We start from the raw sequence: 22,685 nt of genomic DNA on the forward strand, positions 1-22,685 counted from the left end.
AGGGATGACACTTAGACCAATATGTTTTCAATTACCTAGACTGAAAATCAGATTTGTATTTAAAAAAAAATGCCTACAAGTAAAATATCTACATTAATGCTGCTCCACTTCATTTTTTCTTCACTTTATTGTCCAAGATTCAATCCCACATGGAAACCATTTCAATTGGCTGAAAGAACGCGCTTTGGAAATTTTATTTGGTGCTTGGCCACAAATCCAAAACATCACAGTCAAATTTGGAATGAGCAAATATATATATAAGGAATTGTAACATAGCTTAGCTGTGCAATGCTCATGTCGTATATAAAAAAAATATGTTATTTGATTTACTGGATAACTTGATTCAGATTTTATTAAAAAGGTTAAACAGGAAAATCTTATAAAAATCTTTGTACTATTTACTAAACTTTCTTGTCATTGTTAACTAAAACTTAAATTGTTTATTAAAATAAAGCTTAAAGGAAATACAAATTTGTTGTGCTTAATAGGATGTGTTACTTGACATTTCTTTGTAATTATTTGTGAAATTTACTAGCAATTTCGGAATACACCTACACCCATTTTTTAGTCAAGATGAAAAAGTAAAATTTAATAAAAACGTAACTTAAAACGTAAACATTTAAAATTTTGCACAAGCAACTAACTTAAAGTTGACTATTTAAACACAAAAAAATAAATAAAATAAAATGAATAAATATATTAAAGCTAAATTAAATTGACAATTTTTTCCCAGCAATCTGTATTTTGAATGTTATATGGTAGGGGGCGCAGTTACGCATCTTATATGCTTCAGTGCACTTTATATGCCCTTTGCTGGCAAACTTCTCATGGTCTCATTTACTCGGCTGCACATCCCTGCTTATGTTGCATGAGTGTCCACTACTGACAGAATCCCTGTAATTTTATTTAAATTTTACACACTAAGCCCTTAATCACTTGTAGGTAAAAAGGTAGGTAAAGTTTGGTCATTGCAAGTTGCCATGACATCACAATTAAGTTACATTGTGGTCTATGGATCTGCCTGATGGGTACAAGTAGATGCTTAAAATCAAAAGTCGAGCGTCTGTCCAAATAAACTTCCCTCATCCACTTGACGAAGTTGAGTGCACTTCAAAATGGTGGTGGGGATTCCCTCGAGAGTAAGTGCTTAGGGAACTTTGCGAGTGTATGTCTGAAAGTGGAGTTAAACGCAGCTCAAAAAGAAGCAGATAGAAGCATTGCTTACGCACAAGAAATCTAACACGATCATCAAACATTCAAAGCATATAAATCAAAACTGCCTGAAGTTCCTGGATGAAATGTCGAACCCAAGAAGAGTTAATGGAACTTTTAAATAATGCTGGTGAGAAAAGAACTAATAAATAATATAATAATATAATAATAATACTGAAGTAACACTGCTACAAAATAATATTAGTTAGCAAATCAGATTTTTGAACAGTATTAACCAATCCTGGTTAACGGTTGCTTTTCACCTTGTACATGCAACTAGACATGTGCCGATTTTCGATAATGCGATTTATCACGATAATGAATATGCACGATATTGTTATCGTGGGCACTTTAAAATATCGTAAATAATAATATATTAACAATTTATAATTTTTTTATAATGCACTCAAGAATACTTTGCCCATCAACCGTATAAATGCTCAACACTGCTGTATTCTGCCAAAGGGACATGCGCTCAGATATAAACAAGCCCAACGTGCGTTTGCACATGACTGAACCGGTGAAGGAGACGCGCTGCTGAAGTGCCGCTCAGTAATAACAGCAGAGGGCGCTGATGGAACGGCAGAATGCAGCCGGTTACCCCGGAAACCAGCAAACAAACAAAAAACGCGTGTAGTTTTTAAAACAGCCATTCGTTTTTGTAATCTCAATGTTGTTCATCACAGCACCAAATACTTAATACTTAAAGACTTAATAGGCTATTTATTTTCAAACTTAAACATTTTTATGTTTTAATCTGGACTACAGCATACCCTAAAGGGGGTCGCACACCGGACGCGGAGCTCGGGGGCGCTCGGCGGCGCGCCACGCAGCGTCTCAGGTATCGCACACCAGACGCGCACATTTTAAAAGGCTACGTTTATTATACATTTCCCCAAAATATGTTTAGACTTTATTCAAGCTGTTGAACTCAGAATGTAAAACAAATGTGTCTTGTAGCAAAGGTTGAAATCAGTATACCTTAACGATAATATACTTTTAATATAAAGCCTTGAAATGGCGCTCTGTGGCGCGGCAGGATTTAGAACAACTTCCTGAGTCGCCGTGGACAGGCGCCGAATGCCGCCACCGGTGTGCGTACACTCATTGAAAACAATGTGTTCGAATTTTAAAGACGTGGCGCGCCACCGAGCGCCGCCGAGCTCCGCGTCCGGTGTGCGACCCCCTTAATGATTAGAACGGTTCTAATTATTTGTTATTGTTCAGTCAATGAGACATACGACTTCATTATTACCAAACTGACAATGAAAAATACTTATAAAGAATTAATCATTATATGTTAATTTCTTAGTTACTGTTTAATAACATTAAAATCAAAATCAAAATAACTTTTTTAATGGACCCAAGATAAAACTAACAATGATCAGTATTTCTTAACTAACATTACCAAAAACATTATACTTTCTGTACCAAATGTAGCTACTGCTCAATCTTAGTTAATGCATTAAATAACGAGACAGTATTGTAATTTGTAAGCCTACCTGTTGTTCTTTATAGCCTAATTCTTTTGCAATTTAATCTGTTTGAAATTGTACTTTTACAGCTCTGAAAAATATCAAGAGACCACTTAACATTGATTTCTCAATGAGGGGGTCTCTTAATTTTTTTTCCAGAGCTGTATATATTTTTGGTGCTTTGTATTATTGTATTTAAACATTCAGTTATTTTTGTTCTTACAAAAATAGTTCTTAAAGCTGTTATGCTATGGCAACACTTTTTTTTGCAACTTATTTCAATATCGTGATAATATCGTATACCGTGATAAAACTTCATCAATTAATCGCAACATGAAAAATTGATATCGGCACATGCCTACATGCAACCCTTGGGAGATATCATTAGAAAAGCATGGTGTTAGGCTTCACTGTTAGTTAGTTATCAAAATATTTCACTGTTAGTTCACTAAGCACTACATTTCTTTGCGCCCAAACAAAACTTACCAATTCACAAAACTAACAGAATACATACAGTAAATGATATCAAAACAAGGATGACTGTTAATTTCCTACCACACTAATCTTTAATTTGAAAGCCATGTTTCTAGCATCTGTAAAACTGTATATCTTAAAAATATATCTAAATTACCACTGAACAGTTCGTTTATGCGTTCATGAGCTCAAGGCTAGATTATTGTAATGCTCTTCACTGTAAAAAAAATATTTTTAAAAAAGTTACCTGGATGCCTTAAAATTTTGAGTTCATTGAAATTAAAAATTTGAGTTAATACAATGAACAGTTTTGAGAATCGACAACCTTTATTTAAATATTATTAAAAGATTTTATTAAATATTATTTAATTATTTTAAGATTTTATACGATTTTAAAATATTTATTAATTTTATTTTAAGAAGCATATTGGGTAATTATGTGTGCTTTATTTGTGATGACGCAGTGAAAACATGCCAAATTGTGCTATTTTAATGATTTATCAAATTTTTTATGTGGTTCAGATACAATAATATTTTGAGTTTCTATTTATTAAACCAATTTCCTTCATTGTATCAACTCAAATTTTTAATTTCAATAGACTCAAAATTTTAAGGCAACCAGGTTAGTTACTTTTTTAAGTTAAACCAACAATGTTTTTTTTTTTACAGTGTACTGGGTGGTTGCCCCACTCGCTTAATAAAAAAACTACAGCTGGTCCAAAATGCAGCAGCTCAAGTTCTTACTAGAACCAGGAAGTATGATCATATTAGTCCAGTTCTGTCAACACTGCACTATAAAACATTGCATACGTTTTAAAATCTTGCTTATTACTTACAACACACAAAGGGCCCTATCTTGCACCCAGCGCAATTGACTTTGTACACCGACGCATGTGTCATTCGTATTTTGCATCCGCGCAAAGCGCGCTTTTCCCTCCACAGAAGCACGTCGCTAAACTAGTGAATGAACTTGCGCTCATGTAATCTACACAGATGCAAGTTATTTTTGCAAATCATAAATTGTTACACTAAAAAAAATATTAACACATGAGATGACGGAAATTATTGTGGTGTGCCACGAAGATGTGAAAAAATAGGCATAAATCTAGCTTACAAATTATTCAGGCTAATCGTAGTAATTAAGGATCAGACCTGTTTGCCCAATAGTGGCAAGACATATATGTATATAAGGACATCTGATAAATTGGTTTGTCCATCAAGAACCAGGAAAAAAAATCGACTGAAAAACTGAAAAAAACTGTTTAACCGACGCTATTTTGGGTGGGTTTCTCCCATCCCCATACAACACAACTTCTCTGTCTTTCACTGCTCTTACAAGAACATCAGTCTCCTCGGCTGTGAACCGCTCCTGGCGTGCGCCTGGTAAATACACCATAATAATAGCAACCCATAAGGGAACTTGCGCACCTGCTTTTAAAGGGAATGTTGGATGACGCTCTGATTGGTTTATTCACGTTACGCCCAAACCACACCTATGAATAATGAAGCTACTTCAGACCAACCCATTTTAGATTTGCGGCGGGCGCAAGAGCCATTTATCCCGCCGGGAAAATAGCCAAAGCGCCGAGACCCGCCCACAAAGTTACTTGCCCTTCGCGCTTTGACACTTGCGTTTCAGATCGTTAAAATAGGGCCCTAAATGGTTTAGCTCCCCAGTACTTAAGCGAGCTCTTAACACATTATACTCCATCACGTCTATTGCGGTCTCAAAACTCTGGCCAGTTGATAATACCTAGAATATCTAAATCAACTGCAGGCGGTCGATCCTTTTCCTATTTAGCACCTAAACTCTGGAAAAGTCTTCTTAGCATTGTTCGGGAAGCAGATACACTCTGTCAGTTTAAATCTAGACTCAAGCAATTCTCTTTTCTATGGCATACACACATTATCAATTTCTATTATTCAAATCAGTTAAATGATTGTTAGACTGCATTAACTAAGGCAGGCAGAATTGGGAACAATTCCCAAAACACCCAATGTACTTGTTACATCATAAGAACAGTGGCATCTACGCTAATGTTAGTCTCTCTCTTTATCCCGAGGTTTACCATAGTCACCTATTTCAAAGTTTGCATTCTCAGACCAACAAAACGCTGTTGCCATGTAAATGAATGGCCAGAACACATTAAAATGTTATTTTTTTTCAGTTGAAAACTGTCATGAAAGCGTCCCCTAAAAACTGAATTTTTAAAATGGAAATTAATAAATTAAAATGTACTTAAGCTGGACAATGACTTTCTTCTAAAGCTTATGTAGAAAGTCATAAGCATTTTAGGCCCCCCTTTTTCGAGCTGAAAGAGATGGAAAGAGATGGACTATCCTCATCTCAAGGGGCTATCCTTAAATAAATAAATAAATAAATAAATAATGTACAGCCAAAACAATCTTTGCTGCATTAATTTCATATTATCACCATTAAGCTGCTTTGAAACGATCTGTATTGTAAAGTTAAATAAAGGTGACTTGACTTGACATGAAAGAATCATCACGAAACAGAAACTTGACTATTTCGGAGCTTGACAGTTGTTGTCTGGAAAAAAAAAAAACTGTGACAATCCTTTAAACTTTCTCCGTTCTGTCTTCCACAGACAAAATACATGTATTTGCATTTTTAACGACACAAGGGTGAATAAATAACGATTCACAAGTGACACAGATGTACTAAATGAAACCAAAAACTGATGCACATTTTACAAAAGCATAAAAACAAGCATTACCTTTTCTGCAGACTGTGCCGTCCCAAAGAAAATGGGAATGAAGGCGAGCCACACAATGCAAGTGGTGTACATGGTGAAGCCGATGGGTTTGGCTTCATTGAAGTTTTCCGGAACGCCTCGCGTCTTGATGGCATATACCGTACAAGTTACCATAAGTAAGATGCTGTATCCTAGAGAGCAAATGATTTGTAGGTCTGTAATGTCACACTTGAGAACCCCTCTGGCTTTGTCTGGGTTTATGGTCTTCTGCTCATCGTAATCGATTATGGTGTGCGGAGGATCCACTCCAAACCAAATGAGGACCCCTAGGAGCTGGAAGGAGATGAGGCTAGATGTGATTGCTAACTGAGATGTCGGGCTGATCAGTTTAGGTGGAGTAACTGACTTTTTCCCTTCCTCGAAGATACGGTAAATTCGATTGGTCTTAGTGAGCAGAGCGGCATAGCTGATACACATTCCCAACCCAAGGAAGATTCGTCTAAAGGAGCAAACAGCCACATCCGGTGTGGCGATCATTACGAAGGTGATGATGTAACACAGGAATATCCCGGTCAGCAGAACGTAGCTAAGCTCCCTCCCGGACGCTCTTACGATCGGCGTGTCGTTGTAGCGGATGAAAGTTGCCATGACGAAGATGGTGGCGATGATACCGAGCATAGCCAGGAAGACAGGGATGATGGCCCAGGGAGAATGCCACTCCAGCTTGACGATCGGGATGGGCTGGCAGGCCGTCCGGTTGGGGTTCGGGCGCATGTTATAAGAGCACAGCTTGCAGGAAGTCTCGTCGTACTGGTACTGGTAGCCGTCGCAGGGCTCGCAGTGCCAGCAGCATGGCATGCCTTTCACCATCTTCTTGCGTTCACCTGTCTTACAGGGCTGACTGCAGACAGAGCTGGGAATTTCCATCTCACCATTGGGCCACTGCATGTCATCGATCTAAAAAGAAGGGGACACAAATGGTTGGTCAATGACTTTTCTCGATTTCTTCTTTAATTAAAGGAAATTAATTAACCATATACAATTATTTGAATACACAACTCTAATGTCTTGAGTTTATATATTATAAATGTAATTCAATTTGACCAAAAATATCAGGGTGACACATCTGCCCTTATATCATAATTAAGAGGAAAAAATATTTGTGAAAAAAAAACATGAATATTTCATAACAAAATAAAACGCAAAACACAAAAATAAAAAACTAAAGCGAACAAAACACAAATATGAACATAATACAAAACAACCCAATTAAACACAAAAAAAAAAATTAAACAAAACAACTAACTTTAACAAAACAATGCAAACAAAACAACAAAACAATGCAAACAAAACAACTAACTTAAACAAAACATAGAAAACAAAAAAAACTAATTTAAACAAAACACAACAAAACAAAACACACAATTGCAAAAAAACCTAACTTTAAAAAACACAAAAAAATGCAAACAAATCAACTAACTTTAAAAAACACAAAAAATGCAAACAAATCAACTAACTTTAAAAAACACAAACTTAACTTAAAACTAACTTAAAACATAACAAAACAAAACAATGCAAACAAATCAACTAACTTAAAACATAACAAAACAAAACAATGCAAACAAAACAACTAACTTAAAACATAACAAAACAAAACAATGCAAACAAAACAACTAACTTAAAACATAACAAAACAAAACAATGCAAACAAATCAACTAACTTAAAACATAACAAAACAAAACAATGCAAACAAATCAACTAACTTAAAACATAACAAAACACAAAACAATGCAAACAAAACAACTAACTTTAACAAAACACAAAACAAAACACAAAACAATGCAATATAAAAAACACAAAACAATCCAAAACATAACAAATCTAAACAAAATCAAAACACAAAACAATACCTAAACAAATTGAACAAATTAAACAACAAAACTAAACAAAAACAATCACAAACACAAAACAATAGAAGCAAAACCCAAAACTAAACAATTTGGACAAAAAATGAAAAGAAAAGCAAAACACGAATCAATACAAACAAAACAAAGCATAAAAACAATCTAAATAAATAGAGGAAATTACACCATAGACTGTCAAGGTCAAAAAGTCTAAAAATATCAGATTACTTGACATGTAGTGTATTTCAAATCATGTAAATCTCAATTTCAATTACGATCAAATTTAAATTACAATTTCAGAAGAAATACTTTAAGAGCAGCAGAACCAAGATAACCCCCCCCCCCCTTTTTTTACAAGTTAATTATGTATACCCTGCAAGGGTGTAAACGCTTTTAAGTGTGATCACAGGGAAGAAAAGAAAAATACATAATTTTGAGCCTGCTTATTGCTTTCCATCCACTCCCTTATACCTCCTTTAATATGCACTTTGAATTGCATGCCTTTCATTCAAACATTGCTGATTGCAGCATGATTACCAATGATTTCTTTTAAGCCTTTCGTGGCAACAATCACCATGGAGACGGCTGCATTTGAATGAAAACAGGCAATAAGAGGGTGGCGAGGGAAATGCGGGAAATGCCACTTTTTGGAACGCATGAATTAATCACATAACATAATAAAAGAGCACTAAAACACTAAGTAAACTTTGCAATGATTACAGGTTTGGATTCGGTGGAGAAAATTTGCTTTCAACAAGAGGCCTGCATGAATATAGAGAATGGAAAAAGTACACAGAATTTAGACAAACAAGGAATTGTGCTGGAACATTTTACTCAAAACCTTTTTCATTTTTATTTTTTATTTTTTTAGCGTTAAGAAAATTCTGGCATCAAAATATTTATGCTTTATTAAACTAGTACTGAATAGTTTGACTAAAAAAATCACTCAGACCTTACTCAGGTATTGGTGGCTTTACCAGAAGACAGCCAGAGGCAATTAGTGGCAGAGTAACATTCTATTACACCTGGCTATTATTGGGTCGTGTCTGCTTTCAGGAGCACAGAGCAATTCGCTATATCCGTGGCAGCGGTGTGAATGTCGGACTGACACCTGGAGACGCCATAATGAAAAGCCACATCAATCCAGATGACGCACTCCGGAGCCCGGCTGATTGGACACGGAGAGCATTCTGCCGCCCAAACAAAAGCAGAAAGACAGCGCAGTTAATTTAGCGACTGAATCCCATCTGGGGGTCGGGGTGGAAAGCCACAAGAAAGAATGAGATGACTTTTTTCTTGTTCATGGTCTCTGACTCTTATTTTAAATTCCTTGCACCACCTTATCTCCTTTCTTGCTGTCGTTTTTTCTATCCAAATCTCTCGGCACATTACAGCGATCCTTTATCAGGCATTGATGTTGAAAGATTTAGAATTCAAGAAAAGTGTTTGAATTAAAATGAGAGGAAGAGGAATTTGCTAAACAAATTGAATGAAATTTAGGGGATACACAAAATGGCAACAAATGTATAGATAAATAAATAAAATATTGCCACTATATAGTCAAATATTTTGTAATGCCCTAAAGGGACATGGTGATAAAAAATAAATAAAAAAATACAGCTACAATACTGTAATCAGTAAAATAATGTGTAATGTGTATGTGTGTATGTACACACCCAGACAAATACAAGCACACACATGCAAACACACACCACACACACACACACACACACAAACGCACTTATACATGCACACACACTCATGCACACACAGTTGCACACACTCAAACACACATACACAAGTGCGCACAGGCATACACTCGTACGTACACACACTCAAGCAACACACAAATGTATACACACATGCACACACACACACACACACACATGGATGCACACACATGCATGCACAAACACACAAGTGCACGTACATACGTATGTGCACACATACTCACACACACACAAACACAAGTTCACATGCATGAACACACACACACACACACACACACACACACAAACACAAGTCCACACGCATGAACACACACACACACGCACACACACACACACACACACACACACACACACACACACACTGATTTCAAACTGTATAAACTAAACTTTATCAGCTGAAAGTATAAATAAAAATAGTCAAATGCAAGCTAAATCTATTTCACCCAAAAACTGTAAGTGCTAACATGCTAGGATGCTAAAATCAAAATCTATCCAACATCTTTCACTTATAAGGTTACATGACTGTACGGATGCTGCCTTGGAAGGCTTACTTTGGAACACATCAAACATGTTTATGGGTAATTGAATTAAGATCTTAATAAATACTACCAATTGAAAACTTATTTTTAATTCTGTCATAAAATTCAAATCACGACTGTCCATCATGTTCATTATCAAAGTTCAATTGAAGAAATCCAATTCTAAATATTGCATAACCCTGGGACACAAATAAAAAACATGTGCAAAGAATATGCACAAATATACACGCTTTTTCTTAAAATTGTGCTTTTCCCATTAGCTCCATTAAAAAAAGCTATAGCAAGATATCAGATGTTAAAGCATGATACGTGGAAAAGATGAAAAACGCATACATCCACGCCCTCATGAGATCAGCCTGCCAGGAGCAACAGTCAGAGGAGAATCAATTATTTACCCAGAACACCAAATATCTCTCTGATAGAACAGAGACAGCAGTGCTGCTCTGAATTATTGAAGCCTGTTCACTCAGATGATGTCACAATCGAGAAAATAACCTGAGAATTACTCCCTGAGCCCCGTCGTCTACGTTGCAATACCACACATTCCTCCTCAAATCAGAATTAACGCGAAGCAAACTAAAACCAAAGTTCAAAACATCTTAAAATACCGACTGAGACTAGTGATGAGGCCAGTGATGAATCACATGACTTCGTTTATATTGTTTAGAAGTTTCTATAACTTTTATCGCTTCAAAAGTGTGGCTAGAACTTACTAAGTCAAACATCTACTTGAAATCAGGCATTTAACTCTTGATCTGGAGTTTCTTTACTCTTTCAGATGATGTCATAGCGCCCTCTATGTATAACAGTGAAAACATAGAAAGCCAGAACATTCTGTCAATGGCGGTGAAGCGTTTCGTCATAAATTCTGAAAAATTCTGCCAAAAAATGTAAAATTCTGCCAACATTTTCAGCAAAAAGCTAAGAAAAAATAAGAGCTCATCAACACCCCCAAAGCTTCACAGACCTTTAGCTCATCCTGGGTCGACATTTTATTTTATTTTCAATTAACATTAGGCAGTTTTTTATCTATATTTTGTTTAGGGCCCGATTTTAACAATCTAAGCGCGTGGTCTAAAGCGCATGGTGCACTTAGATTGGTCCAAAATTGTTGTGCCTTAAAGGGGGGTTGAAACACTCAGTTTCAGTCAATCTCATGTCAATCTTGAGTACCTTTAGAGTAGTATTGCATCCTTCATATCTCTGAGAAGTCTTTAGTTTTATTATATTTATAAAAGAAATATAGGCTGTATCGAGTCTTTCCGGAAAAAAAACGAGGTGTGGGTGGAGCTAAAGAATGACGATCACGCACAAAGCTGCTGCGCTGCGCTTCCCTGTGTGTGTAATAAGCAGAGTGTATGCGCATTGTGCACCCTTTTTGCGCATATTACAAACACATGAAGACACCTTAAATAACACAAAAATGCGGCATTGTTGGTCAACTTTACCATATAACAGTGAAAACACGAAACTAAATTCCATCAATTTCGAGGAAGCATTTTTATTAAATGACAGAAATGCCTATCAATTGTCTACAAACGGGAAGCGGTGAATATCAATTCCATTAAACGGTGAAAGAGTTAAACACTGATTAAGATTCTGAACTGTGTATTTAAGGTTACTGTAAGTTTCCTATAGGATAAAAAGGACAATAATTTCAGTCTATATTGCACTTACATGTATTTCACAATCAAATGTACTGAGCATTGTCAAAACATGCTTCCACATGTCGGAAAAGTGTAAAAAGTATGCCTGAGTTACAACAACTTCCTGTGTCATGGTAAATGAACTGCATTTTTAATAGCACTTTCAACAGACCCATGGCCATCCAGAGCACTTTACATCTTGCCTCACATGCACCCATTCAAACACCAACGGCAGTGTCAGCCATGCAAGGCACCATCTAGCTCGTCGGGAGCAGCTGGGGTTATGTGTCTTGCTCACCGATATCTCGACACTTGGTCAGGTGGAACCAGGGATCAAACCACAAAACTTCCCATTTGTAGACAACCTACATGAACCACTGAGCCACTGCAATCCTGATGATATTAGCATGCTTTAGCACTCAGCCAAGTGTTTAACATGTATCAAGCATGTTTGGCACTCTATGGCATATTTAAATTTGTTTCAGGGAGTGAATAACAGTGTAAAGAATGCCGTTCCCAGTTGCCAGCAGGTGGTGCTGTGACTAACTTAATATAGGTATGTAGATTTCTTCAGACTAGACTAGGCAAAAGATCAAAATTTGTCAAGCCGCCATGGACCTCTTCAGGGAAACCTCAAGATCTTCACAATTTAACATCATCAAGGCCTTTAGATTAGACTGACCAAATATGATGTTGATCTGATAAAAATCTCTAGGAGAAGTTTGTTAAAGTACAACGTCTGGAAATAGCAAAAACTGCAACAATTTTGTAGAGAAAATTTTAAATATCTCACTTCCTGTTGGGTTTTCAGATTTTGCTCCCAGTGACTTTTTTGTAGGTATTGGGCTGTTATGTGTCTTCTGAATGTTATACTTGAACGTCAAATGTAGCGTAAACGCAGCTTAGTTGAAATTTAGTAGGTGCCGCTATTCAGCCATTTTGCCACCCTAATAATGAAACCCATATAAGACCAACATTTTCACCACTTTTGCCGTGTCTGCAAAGTTGTATGAGTTCTTAAGCATATTTAGGCCCTCAAAAAATGTGATTAATTTTGGAGAAGAAGAAGAACAGACTGAACAATTCCAAAAAGTGTCCTTTCACCATAAGTGCTCAGGCCCTAATAATCTGACTGTGAGAAAAGCCATCCAACCAGAATGAGGTGATATGCGATAAACAGAAAATTCCTTCAATGTAATCCAGATGTAGTAATTTCATTTGGCTGTTGTTGTTGTCACATGACTTCGTCACAGATCCTCTCCTGTGGGAGGTCATCCAGGTTTTATTCACCTCTTGTTTTATGAATACTGTGATTTCGGACATACTACTATTTTCACATAGTGTTTTCCATCTAGTATGTAGTAGACAAGGATACAATTTCAGATGCAGCTAATATTTTGCCTTGAGTATTGAACATTTTAAACACTCTCATCTTAGAAACCCAGGTATTAAATATGTTCAGAGGAAAGGTCAAAACTGGAAACTGTACCGACTGCAGGTAAGTGTGAAACTAACTAAAAGTAAACAACTATAAAAAGTTTGCAGCTATCCCGCTAGCAGGCTAACAGACAGGAGGAGTTGTTGTTTTTGTACCGAAAGATGTTGCATTATCATTAAAGCTGTTTTCCAGTTAAACAACCTGAATCAAAGCAGAACTAGGAATACATTACAACACGCAACCTGAGATTGAAGCACTTTTCAAACCTGGGCATCCAGCTTCCTCTTACAACTGGTAATTTATTTTCCCGCAAGCTTGAGTTCTTTAATCTGGGCTTCCTTTCTTGTTGAAGAAAAAGTCCAAAACAAAGTTATAAGTGAACCAACCAAGTCATCACACTTGATTTGCTGAGCTACAGTTCTATTTAAAGAGCAATCTCTACCTATGGGTGAATCAGATCCAGTATCATCTGCTATCATTGCTTGCAGTCAGGCAAACATTGGGGGGTTGATGGCTAGTAGGCAGTCATGAAGGAAGGCCATTTAGGGTCATTGGGAAATTGTCGGCTGAGAGATTGAGAAACCCAAACTAACTACAGCAGCAGTGGCACTGGTACAACAGAAGTCAATTACTTGTCCCTCAGCGACAGATTGCCTCCGCTTTTGCGAAGCATGCACACCACAAGGTTCCCAGATTTTACTGATTAGCTGTCTCGCTACACATTTTAAATGTAAACTGCTTAGAAAGGACACAAGATGATGAAAAAACTTGCCAGGCTTCAATCCAGCGGGGACAGACTGACAGTGTTTTTTGTGCCTGAACCAATTTAGCTGAGCATTTGATGACTACTGAAGCTTCTGAGTTAGAGTTAGTGCAGACACATTTCAGCAGGTTTGAACTTTCCAAAGTTTCCAAAGTCCAAAGCTTCTGAAGTTGTTTATAAGCAGGTTTTCACTCCCATCATCTTTCATTGGTCAGAACAACAGATAGCCATGCCTACAGCTCACATCATTGGTTGAGCCACTGTTACTATGCTGTCCTGGTTGGGCCTTTTAAACAAACAAAGTTTTGTGACAACGCCTTGGGCAGGATCAGCTAACAAATGTGAGTATTTTGAGTCTATGAGAGAGTATTTTAACAGCAAGAAATTATATACATCACCTTTAAAGAGGACATTTTTACACAATGTAAAATTGCAAACTGTCCCCAGAGTGTGTAGGTGAATTTGCTATTTGAAAATCCAGTGTTTAGTTGATCCTGGCAAACGCTCATTGTCACGGTTGAAAACACAGCATTTTGCCAGGTGGACTGTTAAAGAACACAACACACCTCTCCCAGACATCCCTTTAGAATTGGAAAAACCGGCTGAGGCTACACCTACACCCCAACCCTAAACCTACACCAACCCTGGATCACATGTTTTACAGTGAGGCGCTACTGACTTTTTGGGGATAAATTAGCCATTTTATTCCTTTTTAATGTAAATGAGCTGGTGCTCCCGGCCCCCTATATAGAAGCGGTGGAGCTTCAAAAGCTCAGCAACAAAACAGGACAATCTTTCGCACTGAAAATATCAGAAACTGTCAGTGTTCCGTTCAAACCAGAGTCAGACAATGATGCCTACATAGCCAGAGAATAAATGCTGCATGGAGATATAAAACGTAATTACGGTTATAACATAATGTTGTCATCTTGCTTTTATTCATTATTAGTACAAGACTGTTGTAGCGGACCCTGTCCGAATGATGGCCAAAACTTTACTGATGAGTTTATTGTACATCTCACAAAAGATGAAGTGCCCCTTTTCATTTCTGAAAATTAGCCTAAAAGGTGATAATATGAAACATTTATATTATGCTTAATTGTGTTTGATTGACAGCCCAGGACGGGCTAAAATATTGGCTAAAACTCAATGTATGTCTTTACTCATCTGTCTGACTTAGATGAATAATAAACATCATAAACACTGATAAACTGACATGTGACCGCACATGCTATAAGCCTACAGGTATTACTGTACCACACTGCTTCAATGCTTAGGATAATACAGTCTATATTATGTATCTGAATGATTTATTCAAATTATTATATTAGGGCATTCTCACCCGGCACTATTAAGATGCCTCTGAATCAAACAACTATCTTTATTTCAATCTTATTAAAGAAATACTTCACCCAGAAATTAAATAATTCTGTCATCATTTACTTACCCTGAAGTCATTCCAGTTCATGGGAGTTTGAGAGATGTACTGTACTGTAGCAATGCTCGATTCATTAATAAAATGTTTTTCAGTCCCAGTTCATAAAACCAATCTGAATAATTCATTCAAGAATCTGACTGATCCTTTTCTCGACTCAGTCTTTTATGCAGCAGTTAACCACCAACATTATCAGTTAATATTCACTTAGATTTCAGTCTTTTCCCTCACAGAAAACTATTATATGAAAATGTGGTATATAGTGCATAATGAGTCATGCTAACTACTTTTATGACCCTTTATGTACTTTTTCATGTTTAGCTCCAGTCCCCATTTTATACATTTATTCAAATATACACAGATTAAGCATAACATTATGACTAATATTGTGTTGGTCCCCAGTTTGCTGCCAAAACAGCCCTGACCCGTCAAGGCATGGACTCGACTAGATCAGAGGTCTTCAACCCTGCTCCTTGAGATCTTGAATAGCTTCACTTGTCTTTATTTAAGGCTGGAGCTTAACTTGTTTGTTCAGCACATCCCACAGATGCTCTATTGGATTGAGATCTGGGGAATTTTCGAGGCCAAGTCAACACCTCAAACTTGCTATTGTGATCCTCAAACCATTGCTGATCCACTTTTGCTTTGCGGCAGGGCACATTATCCTGATGAAAGAGTCCACAGGCACCAGAGAATACTGTTTCCATGAAAGGGTGTACATGGTCTGCAACAATGTTTAGTTGCTTTGTATCAAAGTAACATCCACGTAGGAACCAAGTATTCCCAGCAGAACATGGCTTGTCTTCTTCCCATAGTGCATCCTGGTGACGTGTTCTCCAGGCAAGTGACGCACACGCACCCGGCCATCCATGTGATGTAAAAGAAGATATGATTCGTTAGACCAGGCCACCTTCTTCCATTGCTCCGTGGTTCAGTTTTGATGCTCACATGCCACTGTTGAAACTTCCTATGGTGGACAGTGGTCAGCATGGGCACCCTGACTGGTCTGCAGCTATGCTACCCCATACACAACAAACTGTGATGCACTGTGTATTCAGAAACCTTTCTATCAGAACCAGTATTAACTTCTTGAGCAATTTGAACTACAGTGGCTCGTCTGCTTGATCAGATCACACGGGCCAGCCTTCGCTCCCCACGTGCATCAATAAGCCGCCCATGACCCTGTCACCAGTTCTCCACTACTCTTTCCTTGGAGCACTTTTGATAGATACTGACCACTGCAGACCGGGAACACCCCACAAGAGCTGCAGTTTTGGAGATGCTCTGACCCAGTCATCTAGCCATCACAATTTGGCCCTTGTCAAACTTGTCAAAACTTTATGCTTGCACATTTTTCCTGCTTCTAATACATTAACTTTGAGGACAAAATATTCACTTCCTGCCTAATAAATCCCACCCACTAACAGGTGCCATGATGAAGAGATAATCAGTGTTATTCACTTCACCTGTCATAATGCCAAAAGCACACACTGACAACAACATAATAATTTCTTAGTATTTTGTTGGTTCTCTCATTTTGCATGAGTTCATAATTACTTTGTATGACAGCCTGGCCAAAAATCATGTCCGTACAATTTGTCATGTTTCATTGCATTATCAGAAGTTATTCAGGTTCAGAAAAACATAAGGGTGAGTTAATGAACTATATTTCTATACCGACAAAAACCTTCTTCCCCAAAAATCACATTAAAAATTATCAGTTGCACATGATGAATGTTCCACACTGAAAAAAAAAATGCTGTTGAAAATGTTAGTAAATTTCACAATTTATAACAAAGAAATGGCAAATAAGCTTTGAATTAAACATGAAGCACACTGTGTTCTGCGCATCTATGGGGAAACTCAATTGCATCCTAAAGGCAAGCTGTTTGTGACCTTTAGAACTGCGTTGTTTTGTCCCATGGCTGCTGTTCTGTTCTCAAATTCTCATTTTTTCATACTTCACTGGATCGCTTGGTTCATGCCCTGGCATGCTGGGAGTGCCGAGGCTGAACGGAAAGCTGGTCCGGAGTGTATTTAGAAATGCAGAGAGGAGGTGAAGATGGGCCCTCATTATTTCCAGAGCCTTCTTCTCTTATCGGGCCCAGCCAGGCCTTTGCTTCCCTTCCCTGCATTTAAATAGTGTGTCAAGCACAATTGTCAATAAATCATGGTTGTGGGCAGGCCAGCGTCATAGGTGGGGTGACAACTTAAATAACTTTAGCCTGAGGGTTAAAAGAACACCTAGTGTTTGCCCTGCAGAGGATATCCCACAAAACCGACAGGTAAATAATAATAAATAAATGTATCTATGACTGCCAAGGGGGAAATAAAATCATGTAACCTTGACAGAGAACTTCAAATATTCTGCATAACCCTGCATACAACAGACTTGCCAGTGGCTACACAGTAAGACAGAATGTTTTTGCATTACATTAACAAAAGTTTTACATTTGCTAAAGAAAATGCCTTTTCAGTATAAGCTAATAATATTTTTTAGTAAAAAGTAAAATCAAGTAAACTGTAGGGCTTTTACGCGATTAAATGTTTTTTTTTTTCTTTCATCTAATTAATTACACAATGTGACGATTAATTAATCAAATTAATCGTTAATTGATCACACATCAAATTTGGCTAAGACATTATTCCCAAAAGACTATACCTTTTTTTTTTACCTTTTTTAGGTAAACTATACCTTTAATGTTGTTTTTATTAAAATGAAAATATATATTATTTTATACTCTAAATAAGAAACAGGTGGCAGTAAATGTCTAATTGAGACTGAGTCATTTATTCATTTGATTCATTCATTTAGGAGAGAAGCAAATGGTTCTCTTTATGAAAATGGCAAATACATAAAAAAAAAAAGATTATCTTTATGGTCTATTGAATCAAATCAAATGAAACGCCAGTGTGTATTGCTGAGTCGGAGACAACAGTTCTGCTTTTTGTATATTTTTGTTTGCTAAAAACATTGTGTTGTTTTTAGTCTTGCAAAACAGACTAAAAACAACACAATATTAAAACCTGATAACCGTCACGAGGACGAGGACGTGCTGAAGCTCTCTTTGCTTAAATTAGCTCAAAATTACTATCAGGTGTAAGTAATTACCTTAACAAACGGCTCGGGTTATGTATATAACCCTTGTTCCCTGAGAGGGAACGAGCACTGCGTCGGAACGACGATTTGGGGATACTCCCTTAGCATGAACGCGTCTGAAGTATGAATGAAACTAGTCCAATCCTTATTGGTCCTACGTCATGACGTAGATGTGACGGCATACCCGGAAGCTATAAAGGGGAGCCCGGCGCATAGTAGCGTCAATTATCGCGATGAAGCATAATGCTCTCAGGCGATACGCGGTGTGGCGGCGAAAAGGCAGTGCTCGTTCCCTCTCAGGGAACAAGGGTTATATACATAACCCGAGCCGTTCCCTATATCGAGGGAAATTCGCACTGCGTCGGAACGACGATTTGGGGAATGAGTACCCACTAGGCCACACCAAGGATACGCCTGCCCTATTGTGAGCTGGAGACCAGGCACAATCAGGACTGGAGTACCCTGCCGCCGGGGGTCGCAGGGAGGTGTAGGCTGTAAAACCTTATAAATGTGTGCTGAGTAGCCCAGCCAGCCGCTTCACAGATGTCCTGCATAGGGACTCCGGACAGAAGGGCCACCAAAGAGGCCATGCCTCTAGTCGAGTGGGCTCTCAAGGCAATAGGTGAAGGCAGATTGCGCACCTGATATGCCAAGGCTATTGCCTGCACAATCCAATTACTGATAGTAGGGGTTGACGTAGGCAGCCCTTTCTTGGGTGAGCCAAAACACACTAAAAGTTGGTCTGATTTCCTCCACTGAGCTGACCTTTCCAGATAGATCCTTAGGGCCCGAACTGGACACAAAAGGAATAATCTCCCTTCTTCCGCCGTCACATGGGGCGGAGGATGAAATGCCTGAAGAACCAAAGACCTGACCGTACTGGATGGAACCTTCGGCACATACCCTGGCCTAGGGTGTAGTACGGCCTTTACTCCTCCCGGGGCAAACTCCAAGCAGGTTGGCGTGATGGCCAAAGCTTGAAGATCTCCCACTCTCCTGAGAGAGGTAATAGCTAGGAGGAACGCCACTTTAAGCGTTAGATTCTTAGGTTCTGCTGTCTCCAGTGGTTCGAAGGGGGCCTCAGCCAGGCCTTCGAGAACCACTGCCAGATCCCAGGTTGGAACTCTGGTGCGCACTACAGGTCTTAACCTACGCGCCCCACGAAGGAAGCGTACAACCAACTGATGCCTACCCAAAGGCCCATCACCTAACGGAGCGTGGAAAGCTCCAATAGCTGCCACATACACCTTAAGTGTGGACGGGGTAAGCCCTGCAGAGAAACGATCTTGGAGGAACTCCAGTACTGAAGCCACTGGGCAGTTAACTGGGTCCACCTCACGTTCTCTACACCAAGTGACGAAAACATTCCACTTGAGGCTGTACAATCTCCTAGTGGACGGGGCCCTAGAGCTAAGTAAGGTCTCTATAACGTCTGCCGGCAGGCCCTCCTCTCGGAACCTGGCCCCCTCAGGGGCCAGACCCAGAGGTTCCAGATTTCGGGGCGGGGGTGAAATATTGTGCCCCCCGCCTGTGATAGGAGGTCCCTCCTCAGAGGGACCTGCCACGGGTGATCCGCCAGCAGCGCTATTATGTCCGAGAACCATACCCGAGTTGGCCAACAAGGAGCTACCAGAAGGAGACTGACTCCCTGTTGCCGAACCCTCTCCAGGACCCCTGGGAGCAGAGTGACGGGGGGAAATGCATACAGACGCCGCCTCGGCCACGTCTGTACCATGGCGTCCAACCCCAGCGGGGCTGGGTGCGTGAGGGAGAACCACAGTGGAAAGTGGGACGTCTCTCGAGACGCAAACAGATCCACTTCCACTGGGCCGAACCTCCTGACAATCGCCTCCACCACCTCTGGGTGGAGCCGCCATTCCCCGGGCCTCAGCCCTTGCCTCGATAGTATATCTGCCCCCTGATTCTGTATCCCCGGGATATACATTGCCCTGAGGGATAACAGTCTGTCTTGTGACCAGCGAAGAATGAGATGCGCCAGTTTGCATAGCGGGCGCGACCTCAACCCCCCCTGGTGGTTCAGATATGCCACGACAGCCGTATTGTCTGTACGGACTAGAACATGGTACCCGCGAAGCTCTGGGAGGAAACTCCTGAGAGCCCTGTAAACCGCCATCATTTCCAGGCAGTTTATGTGCCAGGTCGAATGATGGTCCTCCCATAGACCCCTCGCAAAGCGGCCTTCCATGACCGCGCCCCAACCAGTTAGGGAAGCATTTGTTGAAACGGTTTTCCGGCAACATGATGCTCCCAGGACTGGCCCTTGGGAAAGAAACCAAGCTTTCTTCCATATACCTAGAGCCCGAAGGCATTTGCGCGTGACTCTGATCATACGGAATGGGTTCCCTCTGGGGGAAAACCCCTTGGTTTTCAGCCACCACTGTAGAGCTCTCATATGTAGCAGGCCGAACGGAATAATGTTGGACGCTGCCGCTAGATGCCCTAACACTATCTGAAAGTGTTTCACAGTGATACTCTGGCCTAGCTTTATTCTTGAGACTACCGCCAGAATGGTCTTGATTCGTGCGGGGGAGAGTTGCGCCCGCATCGAAACCGAATCCCATACTACCCCCAGAAAGGTCGTTTTCTGGGCTGGCGCCAACACGCTCTTTTTTGTGTTGAGCCTCAACCCCAAGCGTTGGATATGTGCTAGAACTACATCTCGATGTTGAACTGCCATTTCGGACGACTGGGCCAGAATAAGCCAGTTGTCGATGTAATTTAGTACCCGGATGCCCTGAAGTCTCAATGGAGCCAGAGCTGCATCCATACATTTGGTAAACGTGTGAGGGGAAAGAGCTAGACCGAAGGGAAGCACTCGATATTGGTACGCTTCGCCCCCGAAAGCGAACCTCAGAAACTTCCTGTGGCATGGAAGGATGGAGACATGAAAATAGGCGTCTTTTAAATCTATCGTGACGAACCAGTCCTTGGGCTGGATCTGACTCACGATCGTGGGAATGGTTAACATCTTGAACCTGAATCTCCTCAGAGACCGGTTCAGATACCTCAGATCTAAAATCGGCCGAAGCCCTCCATCCTTTTTTGGAACTATAAAGTACCGGCTGTAGAACCCGGCCTCCCTCTCCGACGGCGGGACCCACTCTATGGCCCCCTTTGCCAGCAAGGATTTTACTTCTTGTTCCATTACCCGAACCCGCTCTGGCACCACTGCAGTCCATGTCACCCCATTGAACTTTGGCGGGGGGTGATCGAACTGCAGTCTGTACCCTATTTTTACAGTACGCAGGACCCATGTGGATATATTCGGAAGGCATTTCCATGCGCCGAGATAATCTACTAAGGGAATCAGCCTCTCGAGGCTGGTCTCGGGTGTTATTTGAGTCTCGTTTCTCGTCCCCTGAAGCGGATGCCCGGCAGGGGACGAAATACGATTTTCGATATTTGGACACTCGTCCCGCCCAGTCGCAGGTCTTACTCGAGGCGACTGGATCGAAACGTGCCCTAGGAAAAACGATGTGGCCCGAAGCGTCTGTGACGGCGGGATTACCACATCGTTTTCCCTTCGAGAGCGTCGCGCGAGAGACAACCTCGGTTGTTCCCGCGCGAGGGGGACCGCTCTCTGAAGCCCTACCACAGCTAGGACTTCTTCCCAGCAGCCTTCTTAGCGAGAAGGACGTTCCTTAGATCGCCCTTCTGCACGGAAGCCTGCTGGTGAGAGCGCCGCCTCTGTTGCCAAGCTCCCGGAGGAGGGGCTCTAGAAGCGACGCTCTCTTTTTGCACCTGACGGTGCGAGGAGCTGGCTGACGGCTGCGGCTGCCCACTAGTGGCAGCCTTTGCTGGTTTTGGCCGACGAGGGAGAAACTGTCGGAAGGCTGCTGACTGTTTCCTCGCCTCCTGAAACCTGTCGACGACCGAATTAACGGCGTCGCCGAACAGGCCAGAAGGCGAGATCGGGGAGTCTAGGAGAAAAGTCTTATCTTTCTCCTTCATCCCCGACAGATTTAGCCATAGGTGTCTCTCCACTGTCACCATAGAGGCCATGGAGCGGCCGATGGCACGGGCCGTCTCCTTGGTGACGCGGAGAGACAGATCAGCAGCCTTCCTAAGCTCTAATACATCCTCCGGGGAGGGACCTTCTCCCTCGTCAAGCTCTTTTAATAGGTCGGCCTGGTACGCCTGCAATATCGATAGCGTGTGCAGAGCGCTACCAGCCCGACCCGCCGCCATATATGCCCCACCAACGCTGATGTGTCCCTGCATGGCTTGGTG

The 22,685-nt window shown here is 40.4% G+C and overlaps 1 protein-coding gene across 3 annotated transcripts in view; it reads right to left on the minus strand.

Moving 5' to 3' along the window:
* The window catches only part of grm7 (glutamate metabotropic receptor 7), a 354,975-nt gene that overhangs the window by 61,454 nt on the left and 270,836 nt on the right, over positions 1 to 22,685 (minus strand). For all 3 annotated transcript variants that reach the window (XM_067416302.1, XM_067416303.1, XM_067416304.1), the window contains one exon: positions 5,900 to 6,835. In XM_067416302.1, coding sequence (XP_067272403.1) covers positions 5,900 to 6,835 — 936 coding nt within the window. The remainder of the gene's footprint in view (positions 1 to 5,899; positions 6,836 to 22,685) is intronic.

This window comes from Pseudorasbora parva, chromosome 14 (genome assembly GCF_024679245.1).
Source record: "Pseudorasbora parva isolate DD20220531a chromosome 14, ASM2467924v1, whole genome shotgun sequence".
NCBI classification, from domain to species: Eukaryota; Metazoa; Chordata; class Actinopteri; order Cypriniformes; family Gobionidae; genus Pseudorasbora; species Pseudorasbora parva.